The sequence below is a fragment of the Alosa alosa genome, chromosome 13 (genome assembly GCF_017589495.1).
Source record: "Alosa alosa isolate M-15738 ecotype Scorff River chromosome 13, AALO_Geno_1.1, whole genome shotgun sequence".
In the NCBI taxonomy this organism is placed as follows: domain Eukaryota; kingdom Metazoa; phylum Chordata; class Actinopteri; order Clupeiformes; family Clupeidae; genus Alosa; species Alosa alosa.
The window spans coordinates 29,640,078-29,653,883 of record NC_063201.1 but is presented as its reverse complement, the minus strand read 5'-3'; the positions used below and the strand labels follow the sequence as shown (position 1 = coordinate 29,653,883).

At 53.0% G+C, this 13,806-nt stretch overlaps 1 protein-coding gene across 1 annotated transcript in view; it reads right to left on the bottom strand.

Annotated features, from left to right (window-relative positions):
• Window positions 1-415: 415 nt before the first annotated feature.
• LOC125306531 (glutamate receptor ionotropic, NMDA 2D) overlaps window positions 416-13,806 on the bottom strand; it is a 40,300-nt gene continuing 26,909 nt past the window's right edge. Inside the window, exons 11-17 of the mRNA XM_048261946.1 lie at window positions 10,715-10,944; window positions 9,236-9,396; window positions 8,262-8,449; window positions 3,961-4,202; window positions 2,326-3,579; window positions 1,564-1,748; window positions 416-1,340 (exon numbers count right to left, since the gene is read on the bottom strand). Coding sequence (XP_048117903.1) covers window positions 416-1,340; window positions 1,564-1,748; window positions 2,326-3,579; window positions 3,961-4,202; window positions 8,262-8,449; window positions 9,236-9,396; window positions 10,715-10,944 — 3,185 coding nt within the window. The remainder of the gene's footprint in view (window positions 1,341-1,563; window positions 1,749-2,325; window positions 3,580-3,960; window positions 4,203-8,261; window positions 8,450-9,235; window positions 9,397-10,714; window positions 10,945-13,806) is intronic.

Genomic DNA, 13,806 nt, shown 5'->3' with positions numbered 1-13,806 from the left:
ATGTCAGTGATCACAGATGTTTGGCTTGTTTGCGTATGAGGGTGCTCGTGCGTGAGTGTGTTTTGTGTGTTTGTTTGTTTGTGTGTGTGTGTGAGTGTTGTGTGTGTGTGTGTGTAAACATGACATCACTACTCACGGGCTCCGGAACCCCGGCTAGCCACTGTTCTCGCTGGAGGAGAGGAGGACGGAGGATGACATCGTGATGCTCAGTTCCGACCGGACGTGCAGGACGGCGGGGCTGTCCCAGGCCACGGAGGCCGACGAGGAGCCGGCCGCCCCGGCCCCGTCGCTGTGGTAGCCGGCCCTCCAGGTTGCGGGTGTGGATGTATGCGACGCCCAGCAGCGGCGACCACCGAGCGCTGCACGCGACACGCCGCAGCCGCCCCCGAGCAGCGCCCCCTCGCCGCTCCCCCTGTCATACCTCGCTCTCCAGGCTGGAGAAGTGTGCGGAGCCGCGGCGCGAGCACAGGCTCTTGGCTTTGAGAGGGAGGTGCGGCGAGTAGAAGCGCCGGGGCTGGGGCACCGAGCGCAGTCTCTGGTACTGGAGCTTGGCGCTGGCCGAGGCCTGGGCCCCCGAGCCGCCCGGCCCGGGAGAGAGCACCGCCGGCGGGGAGACGGAGGCGGACGACGGGGGCGGCGGGATGGACATGGGCAGGGAGGCGCTGCCGCTGGGGGAGAGCAGAGGCTGGGGCGGCGAGGGCTGGGGCTGCGAGGCCAGGTCGCCGCCCAGCTGGGCCTGCTGTGTGCTAAGGTTGGACTGGCTGCTGGATTTGGGGGCGTCCGGGGTGGGGGGTAAGGGCTTGGGGCGCGTGCCCCCGCTGAAGCTGTGGCAGTGGGGCAGCAGCTCCTCCTGGCTGTGCGAGGGGGCGCTGCCGCGCTTGGAGCGCAAGCGGCCGTGCGGGTGCGGCCCGCACTGGGCACAGGCGCCGTCGTCCAGCTCCCGGTCCCTAACGCGGGCCTTGCCCCTCCCGCGGGCCCTCTTGTCACCCTTCATGGGCAGCTTGTCCACCGACCAGTAGCGCCTGGGGGGCGGGAGAGCCGCCGGGGGTGGGGGCCACTGAGCACCCAGACCCCCGCTGCCCCCGCCAGCCCCCCACCCGACCCCTGCTCCTGACCCCCAGAAGTCCCCGCTCACCCCCCACCCTTCTGACCGGCCCAGGATGGAGTCGTCCCGACTGTTGATGCTTCCGCCTTTCTCCCTGGCCGGGTACGTCCCGAAGAACCAGCCCCCTCCGCCGATGCCACTAGCGGCCGCTGCTCCACTGCCCTCCCAGTACCTCTCGAAGCGGCCAAACTCCCCAGACGAACCCTCGTCAGAGTAGCTCTCCTCGGCCCTCACTCTGTCCCTCTCGGACTCGGACACCGCGCCTCTCCCCGTGCCCCGCAGCCTCCCCTCCACTCTCCGCCTGGCCCTCTCCCTGTGCTCCTCCTCCTCTTCCTCATCGTCCTCCTCCTCCACCTCCTCTTCCTCCTCCTCCGAGTCCCACTCGTGGAAGGAGAGGCCCTCTCTGGTGTGCGGCCGGTTTCGCCAGTGCATCAGCAGCTGCCGCTGCTCGCCCTCGCCTGCCCGGACTCAAGGCGCTCCATTCCGCTGCTCCGGGCGCTGGGCGGGGGAGCGTGTGGAGGGGAGGGGAGGGCGGATCGGGCGGTTGGTCCGGGTGGGGACGCCCTCCACCACTCCCACCGCTCACCCAGAACTTGACGGAGGAGGGCAGCTTGTTGAGGTTACGAAGGCTTTGTTGGACGAGCTGTCGGGAGGCGGCTGCGACTGGGAGTTTTGCTTCCCTCTCCTGCTCCGGGCCTCCGCCATCCCCCCGGCCTCCTCCCCTCCCCTCCCTCTCCTCCTCCCCCTCGCCCCTCCCTCCTCCCAGCCCGGGCTGACTCTTCTCCCCGAAGGTGCTGCGGCACACTGGAGAAGGAGGAGGGCCTCTCCTCTGTCTCCACCCCCTCCCCTCTTCCGCCTGCCGCGCCGGGTTCGGCTCGAGCTTGCATATGCTATGATTTTCTCTCTTGTCTTCATGGTTTTTTCTTCTTCTTCACCTTGCGGCGTTTCCTCCCTTCCCTCATTTCCTCTTCTTGTTCTTTTTCTTTTTTTCTTCTCTTCTTCTCCTCTCTTTCAGCGTCTTTTCCTATGCTTCTTCTCACCCCGTCGATCGCACGATAACGCCGCTATGTCCCCCTCTCCAGCCCCCAGCCGGGCCTTCCTCATTCTGCAGCTGTGCCAGCTGGCTGCCGCCCCTCTCTCTCTCTCTCTCTCTCTCCTTCTCTCCCCATGCCGCGGGCTTGGCGCTGGGTATGGCATGAGGCGGGCGTCCGTGGGTGAACAGGCGACAGGAGGGAGCGCTCGCGGTCCCTCTTCGTCGTGTGTCCCTGCAGCAGGCTGGACTCCTCCGTCAGCTCGTCCAGATCCTCCTCCTCTTCGTCTTCGACGTCGCGGTCCCGGGTGCTCGGCGACGACGTGGTGGAGGTGGACGACGGGGAGGTAGAGCGCGAGGAGGAGGCCGAGGTCGTGGAGGACGTGCTGGAGGTGGTGGTGGTGGACGAGGTGGACGTGTAAGGGAGCGAGGGCGAAGGCGACGGAGGGGTGTACGTAGGGGACAGTGGAACAGGCACGGGGATTGGGAGAGGGGGTGAGGGGCGACCCCGCCTGCCACTGTCTCCGGCCCGCTCCCGCCTGACTCCAGCCCAGCAGGGCAGGATGTTCTCGTACAGGGGGCCCCCCGGCTCTTTGGGCTTCTTGGGCCGCCGCTTCCTCCAGAAGGATGAGGGGAGAGGGGGAGAGGGGTGCGGCAGTGGAGGGTTAGGGGCCAGCGGGCCGAGGGTCTGGCTCTTGCTAGGCAGCCGGGGGGTCCCCAAAGGTTTCACCCCCTTCCCCTGACCCCCTCCGCCGACACCCACCACCACCTTCTTCCCCACCCCATGGTCCATGCCCTTCTCCTGGTAGTACGCCACCGTGGCCGGTGGTGGCTGGGGGTGACCCCTGGGGATTGTTTTGGGGGTCTGGGAGCCTGTCTGCTGTTCCACACAGGGCCCCAGTCCCTCCGGGTCAATGGGTCCGTAATAGCGCTTATATCCGTCCAGCCCTGCTGCCGCTGCCCCCGCGCCACCTCCTGGAGGTCCGGTCCACGCTGCGGGCACCTTCTGGGGGTAAGGCGGCATCTCGGTCATGCCTGCCCTCACCCCCAGGGGCGCGGGAGCGGTCGCTGTTTTGGGCAGCCTCCAGCGGTCCACCACGGCCAGCCTGCGGTCAGGCCGCGGCAGGAAGGTGGAGCAAGGCAGCGGGGCGCCCATGAGGGGAGGGTTGGAGGGGCCCAAGCCCGGCCCGCCGTGCACCCCAGTGGGAGGCGAGCCAGGCAGGGGGGTCTTGTAGGACGGCGGGGGGCCCTGTGGTGGCTGCTGGGGTGGGGCCTGCTGCTGCTGCTGCTGGGCCAGGCTGATGGCCGGGTTGGCCACCGCTGCCGGGATGATGTGGGACGGAGGCTGGGCCTGGACCACAGAGGCATGGTGATGGGAGGGGACTGTGACTTTGGAGACGGTCTGCACCGTCTCGTCCACAAAGCTGCAGCAGCTGTACATGCCCTGCAGCACAGAGACACAGAGGGGGGGGGGGGTGAAAACACAGCTACAACACACACAGATAAAGATCTACTAGCTCAGCTGCATTTTTGTTCCTGCAGCAAATAAATAATTCTCACCCTATCGATTCCAGGCTTGGCAGAGATTTCCTTAGCAAAGGATTAAAATTTCATTTGCCGGGATTAGGATGCGAGAAGTCTCGCTCCGTATAGTATAGCAGCCATCCCGCGCCTGAGCGCCTTTCTCCATGTAGCTTCACAGCTCTCTCTCTGTGCAATCAATACCGTGATGCGCATATACACCCACCCCCCAACCTCCATCATCTCCTCCACCCCCTCCACCGACACCTCTCTCTCTCTCTCTCTCTCTCTCTCTCTCTCTCACCCTGCTGAAGGCCAGGAGGAAGTCCAGCTTGCCAGATTGCCCCATGTTGCTCATGCAGTGGCGCAGCTTCCAGTAGACCAGGTGCTCCCAGGCGAACACCAGCAGGCTCAGGCCCATGGCCACCAGCAGCATGTAGAAGACGCCCGCCATGTTGTCGATGTCCAGCTTGGAGCTCATCACCTCGATCTTGTCGTTGTGGCAGATGCCCGAGAGCCAGAGGCGCTCCAGCATCTCAATCTCATCTGGCCCGCAGGGAGAAAGGGGGAGAGAGAGGGAGAGAAATATAAGTACATGATTAGAGGGGAGACGGTGGGGCCGCGCTGGAGAGCAGCTGGAGAGATGACAGACTGGCCAGAGGACAGGTGTGAGATACGGTGTTATCATGAAGCCAGGCTGCTTTATTGGGTGCTGCAAAAATAACACTGATGCTGTGGCTGCAGTGGAGAATGGCAAGGTAAGGGATCGCAGCGAGGATAAATGGTCCACACACACACACACACATGCACACACACACACACTTACACACACATGCAAGGGCAGAGGGGGAGTGTAAAGGCTAGTGTGGTTATCGAGCTGGGGGATCAGGCAAGCGATGGCCGATTGGTTAAGACCCGGTGACAGAGAGAAGTAAAAGACAATAAAGGCTTAAAGGGGTTATTCATTAAAACGCCTCGGTGTGCCCTTAAAGGGGTTATTCATTAAAACGCCTCAGTGTGCCCTGTTTGTTTGCCATCACAGAGTACTTAAGATATTAAAGGTTGGCGGGTCAAACGCCTCCAAGGAGGGACAGTGCATCTGTCACCGTGGGTTAGACGAGGTGACAAGATATTAGTCACAGGGGTGGGGATCACACCAGCTAATCATACAAGGGCACGAAGGGCAACATTTATTAGCAGTAAAGGTGAAGGGAAGCCTGTTTGTCTAACCCCTTGAAGGATTGGGAGAGGGAAGATCAAGCTGCGACTCCAAACCAGCGCAAGGCGAGGAGAGGCGCAAGGGCCGCAGGCAAGAGGAGACCCGTCTCTGCATTCCAATCTCCTCATATCCTATCTGTGAGAGATGGAATGGCGCCGAGGAGATGAGAGGAGCAAGGGACCAGGAGGGAACGAGATTCACTCCCCCCCTCCCTCCCTATTCTCGCTGTTGGTGAATTGTGCTGAAGGGAATGAGGGAACAGGAGAGGAAGGAGGGAGAGGGGGAATATAAAAAAAGCTAAAATGGAAGAGAGAGGCTGAGATTGTCTCATTATGACAAACAGCAGGGCCTCCCCTCTTCAGCGTGCAGAGGGGAGAGGAGAGGGAGGTCTCGAGAGGAGAGTGGCAGCGATAACCGTACAGAGGGAGAGAGAGAGAGAGTAAAAAGTGATAAAGAGGAGATAAGAGAGAGAAAGAACAGGTAGTAAAACTGTTCTAGAATGTTTGAGTGTGTGTGTGTGTGTGTGAGAGAGAGAGACGATTGTTGGTCTAAGTGTGTGAGAGTTTGTGTGTTTGTGCTTGTGTGTCAGTGAGAGAGAAAGAGGAGCACTGTGTGTAAACATCCACCAGAGCCACCTTGGAGAGGGTGAATGGAAATAAAAGTTGGGAGGTGAAGAGGAGCGATGGAATACGAAACACTGTCCGAGCAGAAACTCACCAGGGCAAGAGGAAGGGGACACCATTACCATTTAATTGCGGAAGAAGGTGGTCAGCCTCTTGATGGTGTGTGTGCGTGTGTGCTTGCATGTGGGGATTGTGTGTGCATGTGTGTGTGTGTTTCCGTGTGGTGTGTGTTTTGTGTGAATAAGACTGTGTGTGCATGTAGGAGATGTGTTTGCTGGACCCTGGAGAATCTCAACATCTTATTCTTCATCTACAGAGCAGCAAACAAGCCCACCCTTGTCAAACATGTGCTGCTGCCTCATTTACATGACAATTCATGACTACACAGACCTTGTATACACAGCATCTGAATGAGATACATTACAAGGGCTTGTCCTTGATGAATTAAATGAGTGAATCCCATTACGAGAGTATACAGATCGTCAGTTTACAGAAAAAGCCAGTTCAACGACCGGTTCATCAATAGCAACAAAACACTCCGCTGCAAATGTCATTTCCTACCTGACATAAATGCTCAGAGATAAAACAAAAAAATCTCTGCTGCCTGTAGTGTCTCCATCAATCAGGAAGCCTCTTCCAGGCTTTGCACTAACACAGTACATTTGGTCGATTTCAAACCAAATAGATGCTGTCTACCCATAATGCGGTCTACCCAAATAGATGCTGTCTACCTATAATGCGTTCTACCCAAATAGATGCTGTCTACCCATAATGCGGTCTACCCAAATAGATGCTGTCTACCCATATATGGTGCATACACCTCCCATGTCTCCATTGCAGTTATGTCGTTGAGAAAGCAGCTGTGTGCTGATGTGTAAACCAGCGCGCCTCCAATCTGTGTGTTGATCCTGCGCCGTTCCCGTGATAATGAATCTCCTGTAATTTTCAATCAGCATCTTGCTGGCAGTCTTTCCCGTCTCTGCCACATAAACCACTCTGCCCTGCTGATGTGGCAGCATCACGCCAGCCTCAATCCCCCTGCCTGCTGCCTCGTCCCGCCAATTAGAATGACAAAAAGGATTTCGTCCATTTGGTTCAGTCGGCGTCCACCACCTCAGCCGCACTATTCTCTTAGCCTGGCGTGTCGTGCCCTCTCATACTGTCGCCACTCTTTAGGCTCTTTTTTGGAAAGCTGCTGGCATCCGATATTGTTGGCAGCACAACGTGGACAGTTCACTAGAGGGTCAGACTGGCTATGTCGGCCCGGAGACAGCGCGCTTCCTAGGTAATGCTTAGTTTGTAATCCCTCCAGCTAATAGTGCGCCATTAGCATCAGCCGCTAAATAGAAAAGCCCAGTGCATTCGGGGGGGATTTAAAGGTAACGCAAGGACAGAATAAACACAAACGTTTCTGTTCATTTTCCATGTAAAGCCGCTGTCCCGTGCCGCGTTGTTTAACGAGGGTGTTAGTGAATCGGACCTGGCACCAAATTGGCGCGGCGACTGGCTGAGTGGCTCGAGAGGAACCTGGCAGCTGTGCGGGGGGCTTTGTCTCACTCGCCATGACAAAAGAGGATTTTAAACGCACGCCCAAACAGAGCGCCCAGTCGAGACAATACACTCTGCATACGGGCGCGCGTGCGTGTGTGTTTGTGTGAGTGTGTGTGGCGAGCAGTGCAAATGACAATTAAAGCGGGTGCTGTCGGACGGTCGAGCACAGCTGCACCCAATCAGCTGTGCTCCAACGCGGCACATCTCCACTCGTGGAGTCCAGCTCTAAGCGTGAGGGACAGGAGGGACACGGCTACACCAGGCCGCGCCAAGCATGGAAACGCTGGCAATTACCACGCTGGGTTCGCCCGGGTGTGTCCATACGTGACCACCATTTGTTTCCCCAAGAAAACAAACAGGCCAACCCGGCAAATGAGGCTTCTGTGTTCTTCCCATGCTCATCTCTAAGCACCACTGCCACTCCCATCCCCATCTCACACACACACACCCCTCACACACACACACACCCCTCACACACACACACACCCCTCACACACACACACCCCTCACACACACACACACACACACACACACACCCCTCACACACACTTATTAGCACCTGTTTTCCATTTCTTTCTTTGCACTCACACTTCAGCAGCTCGTTTTCACTCTCTTTCACACTGACCCTTTCTCACCCTCGGATCTCCACCCCCCCCCCCTCTTTTCCCAGTTAATCTACGATAACTATAGCGGCACCGGCCGACATGGTGTGACGATCCTGTCGAACAAAGCGACCTTGAAGCCAAGCTTTTCTTTCAGCCATCAGCAAGAGGAGAGCCGCAGACACAGACAGAGACACAGTGCGGCCCTCCCAATGAAGAAGAGAAAGCGAGGCAAGTCGAGAGAGAACAAGACGTCAACACACACAATGAGAGAGAGGGAAACCAAGACAGGAACAAGAACATTTAGAGATGGAGAGTGAGACATGGCAGTTAAAATGGAAAGAAAGAAAGAAAGAGAGAGGGAGAGACAGAGAGAGAGAGAGAGACGGGATCATTTTACATTTCAGCCTCAGGCTCCTGTCTTGTTAAACTCAGCGTTCCATCTTTTTTCCGTGACTTTGGCCCCGTCTCTCTCTCTCCATTGCTGATCTCCGCAAGCTGGCCCCATCCCTCCTCCCTCCATCCTTCCATCCCTCCTTCCCTCTCTCCCTCCCTCCCTCCCTCCGTCCATCCTTCCCTCCTTCACTCCAGCCCCTGTCAGATCCCTCACCGTCTCCCACCAGCTGCAGCAGGGCCAGGTCCAGCGGCCGTTTCCAGCGGGAGTTCTTGTTCAGGGCGATGCCATAGCCCGTGGTGGCGAAGACCTTCCCCGACCCGATGGTCATCACCTTGCAGCCCTCGTCCTTCCTCGCCATGTAGTTGAGCACAGCCGCATCGTAGATGAACGCGTCCAGCTTCCTGCGTGGGAAAGGGGGTTAAGCAGGGGACGGTCAGCGCAGATCAAAGAGGAGCAGAGGGGTATGCAAAACAACAGAGTGCATGAGGAGAATTAGATTTAAATGGAGCCACACATGCACACTTACAGCAAAGGAGCCACCCAGCCACACACACACACACACACACTCATACTCTCACACACACACACACACTCTCATACTCTCTCTCTCTCACACACACACACACACACAGCAGCATGGTGAGGGTGAGGAAATAGGGATGAGGATTAAAAGTGTAATGGTATGCGAGGGAAGCTAGGCACGTGCATGTGTGTGGGTGGGTGGGTGTATGTGTGTGGGTGGGTGGGTGCATGTGTGTGGGTGGGTGGGTGGGTGGAGGGTGGGGTGGTGAGGGCAAGAGAGGGAGTGAGAATGTGATACAGGAGGAATGAGGGGCGAGAGAGAGAGAGAAGGGGGTTGCTAGGGAGAGGGCACCAGAAAGTGAAAGCATCTCATGTTGTGGCACTTTAAATCTGACGGTGAACAGGGCCGTGGGAAGAGATAGCAGGAGGGAGATGACAGAGGCTTAGGAAGAGTCAACTCTCAAGGATTAAACAGTCCCAACACACACACACACACACACACACACACTCTCACACACACATAGCGAAAGAGAGAGAGTGCAGAGTGTGATAGAGAGAGGGAGAGACAGTAAAGCAGCTGGAGACCTAATGGAGGTGAGAGGAGAGTGATGGAAAGTGAGGTCACACGGATGCGGAGAGGCGTGGAGCTGAGCGGAGGCACACACCCAGTCTTGAGGTTGACGATGGCCTCCTCCACGCCCTTCTGGTTATATTTGACCATGTACTGGTGCATGTCTGGGTAATTACTGCGGATGTTCTTCTCCGTGCTGCCGTTGGGAACCGTACCAAATTGCAGAGGGGGGTACTGCTCTGTGGGGTGTTGAAACTAAGATGGAGAGGAAGGGATGAAACAGAGGGAGTGATGGAGAAGGAAGAAACAAGACAGGAAGAGAGAGAAGCCATTATTGCAGTTATTGTTATTGCTGGTCCTCTTCATTATTTTGCTATTGATTGCACTCTTCACACTGGCAGCACAATTGTAAATTGGCGTGCCAATAGAGCTTGATTAATATAGAAAGAGGGCATGAAAAAAGACAAATGCTAGCAACACAGAGACAGAGAGAGAGAAAGATAGTGAGTGAGAGAGAGAGAGAAAGATAGTGAGAGAGAGAGAGATAGTAAGAGAGAGAGAGAGGCATACAGGGATTACACAGGAAAGGGGATTGTGACATGTTCTCCAAGTCCCACAGACCCTAAATAGCTGTTTTTTTTTTAAATCAGGAAGCCTGGAGGATCATGGGAAACCACAGTCCTCCCATCATCTTTTCCAGTACACTGATTCACAAGCACGAGAGGTTCTCCTCACCACCCCACCCCACCCCACATCCAATCACCATAACATCAAACGCAGACCCCATAGCATGCCACTAGTCATGAATCAACCCGCCACCTACTCACCAACACAAACACTGCTCCCTACTAAACTGAAATGAATTGAAAATTGAGCCTCGGCCCCAACATCATGACGCCATAAAACCTGAGCATTCAACAGAATCACCATGAGATCAAGCATGCACGCGCCCAGAGAGAGAGAGAGAGAGAGAGAGAGAGAGAGAGAGAGAGAGTGGCACATGTGTAGCATGTACTGTCCCCGAAATGAGACGTCGCAATCGTTGGAAGTGGTCCACGAGGCGCCTCGCCTGCTTTGCGTGGAAGTGCAAGGGATCAATCCCAGGGGGAAATTTATCCAGGCTAAATTGGAATTGTAATACAGTCAGAGCAACAGGTTAATACATTGTTAATAGCTTGCTGGTGTCTCTCTGGAGAAATGACTGTGCAAGGCTAGTATGGTAAAAAAAATGGACTTAGTCAGAGAGCTGCAAAAACATATCTCAGCACCTACATGCTTATGACTCATTCATTACTCCACTGAATTCCAACAGAACAGACAATTCCGCAAAATTATCCCAAACAAATAATGTGACATTCTATGGGACATAAGGTCCCATTCTAGGGTCATTATAATGTTGTTATTCAAATAAGATGCAGGGGAAAGGTCCACAGGGATTTGCCAACACTGTGTCTTTAAAAGTGTTTTTTAGCCGGCGCTACATATCTATCAGTACAACTGTGAATCTTTTTCCTCTTCCTCTCTCTCTCTCTCTCTCTCTCACACACACACACACACATCCTCTATCACTTACCTTCCTGTCGCTAAGGCCAGACACTGTGTCAATGTACTCTTCTTGGATCATGAAGGCAGCCAGGTTGGCAGTGTAGCTGGCCAGGAAGATAACAGCAAAGAAGGCCCAGACCAGTACCATGATCTTACTGGTGGTGCCTTTGGGGTTCTCCACAGGCACAGAGTTGTTAAATACCAGAGCCCAAAGGAGCCAGATGGACTTCCCTATTGTGAACTTAGAACCGCCGGGTTCTACAAGAGACAGAGAAGGAAGTGTTAGTGAGTGAACAAATGAGCAAGTGAGTGAATGAATGAATGAATGAATGAATGAATGAACAAATTAATTAATTAATCAATTAATAGGAGTGGGTGAAAGACTGAGAGTAAGGTAGTGACTTTTGTGGCAATCTGATTCTAGTGTATACTTCCCTCCCCAGGCCTCAGATCTAATTATAAAGGAACATTTGACATGCCATACCAGCGAATAACCTAAGAGACAAGGCACGCAGGGTTCTACTTGCCATAAAAAGACAAATACCAAATACCTAAATATTTGCATCAGTGATAGAACCAATTGCCCTTTATGGCACTGAAATGTAGGGCCCATTTGCAAATCAGGAACTAGATAAATTGGAAAAAGACCCAACTGAGACTCTACATGAGTCCATCGATAGTCTGCAAACAATACATGCAGGGCAGAATTAGGCCAATGTCAAATTCTGATTATAATAAAAAGGGCAATCAAATTCTGTACACCTAGAATTCAGTGATCCACATTCCTTTGATTATAAAGCCTTGCAATACCAAGAGTTGAGCAAAGATAAGAACTATCCTTCCAACCTGGTGCTCAGCCACACTGTTCCACTTACACATTACAGATTCAAGACCAAAAATATAGTCAACTTCATTATTCAACTATTATTATATATATTGGCAATCTAAAACTAAATGACGAAGCATTAGGCAATGCACACACACACACACACACACACACACACACACACACACACACACACACACACACACACACACACACACACTCACTCACTCACTCAAGCACACAGTAGCTGATTCATTCACACACACACACATACACAGACAGTCATCCTACTGTTTAAATAAAATAAATACATTCTCAATGATGCAGTTAATAAAACAATAGAATAATCACTACTGTTAAAATATGTACTGTTGATCACAAATTTGACTAAGGCTAATGGTGGGTGCGTCAGACTGACAGTTACTACACACACAGAGATGAGAAGGGTATGTATCATCTAATCTAACTCTGGGGGAAGACAGCAAATAAGTTAATATCCCAAAATGCCATGTTCCTTTAACAGCAATACTAATCAAAGCTTATTAGGACCTGCCCAGTTTTATTCCACAATATCGGTGTCAAAGACGTTTTAGTTGGGAGTTTCCATTTACTGCACCATACTGCGGTGCGGTATGTCTCTCAACAATTCTCGCAAAAACTACCAGTACAATTTTCACAAAATTGTGTAAGTGTAGCACAGGCCAAGGAAAAAGTGTTTGTCTGGAGGTTGCGGACTGGCCTTCCCCGCTCAAACCTCAAACCGAAACACTTCATCTGAGCTGATCTTGTACACTAGCAAAAGGAAGCAGGGAGGAAGATGACACAATCTTTAACAGTGATAATCCTGCTCATCATAGTGATATATTTTGTCATAATGTATAAGTAGAGTTTAAATTGTAGGAGAAAAAGGACATTAAAACACCATTATGAACATTTTCACAGAACATTCTGACTATTGGAAAGGAACAAAATATTGGTTCCCACTTTCAGTTCTACCAATAGATCTCTCACTGAACTCTCACAGCCATTGATATGCTGTAAATACTACTTCAAGGATTTTAAAAAGATGATGATTTTGCTGTTCTGAACTCATTTGTGGTGAACCTGTCGACACCTGCAACATCTCTGCAACCTTGATGTTTGATCACTGGGACTGAAGAAGAGTTCAATGGTACCAGAAGGAGTTTTGTGGTCTTTTAATGCTGCTATTTTTAGCTGCTGTTCAAAGCGAACATCAGCACCTATTGTAATGCAATGGAGTTTTTTTTCTTCTGTTGACTTAAAGAGGTTAACTTCAGGGATCATAGCTTCAGGCTTGGAACTGCATCAAGCTCTTCTCCCCCACTTAGCATTGCTATTAATCACTTCAGATGCTGCAGCAGAAACTGAGCTAGCAATGCAGAGAATATTGATTGTCAAAAGTTTTCATGGTGTGTTTAAAAAAGCCATAGGGAGTGTTTCTAAATGCAGAGTTTTGCAAAGTATCTCAGCTGCATTTAGAACTGGCCCTGTGAAAAAAAGTGATTTGTATCTGTTGTTGCCAGTGTGAATAGTGAGGATACGAGAGCTGAATTGAGCATCCTGTTGAACATGCTGTTTTAGTAGAAAAGATGCTGTAATGGTTACATCAAGTGTGTCGCCTCTTGACTTTTTTCCATTTGATTTTCACTGTGTGCATTGTGCATTTCCTTTCTTCATTAACCAATGTTTGTTCAAGCAGGGGGGAAAAAAGCTGCATTTCTCTCTCCGATTTTGCCATGGAGCAGCCGCTCAGGTTACCCCAGCCCAAATCTGACGTCCCTTCACGGACAGCGGGAGAACAAAGGCGATTTCACCATGCGTGCGTCAGTCAGGGGGACGGAGACGCGGGCACTGCTCAAAGCCTCCGACTTCCTCTCCTGGTTTTTATCGCGGGCGACACAAGAGTTGTCTGTTCCGCTCAGCCCCAGAGCTTGCTCAGGCATCCGTGGCTATGCAAATCTGTTCACTCTCCACATTCCCCCTCTGCCAGCAAAATGCCAGTCTTTATATCGCGCTCCGCAACGCGGGCCCTCTCCTGCTGTCGCCACGGCTTGACAGTAGCCACAAAAACGCCATAAAGTTGACAGGCCAGCAACATTCCCCTGGCCCTTCAATCACTAAAACTGCCCTGAGCAGGTTTGCTCCATTTTTCAATTCTATTCAAAATAGTATATAAAGACAGCAGAGATACAATAAAAAGAGCTGAAATTTAGAAAGATTTTGATTGCAGGATAAAGCTCCTCCATTAAAGATGGATGAGGAGGATTGGGGAT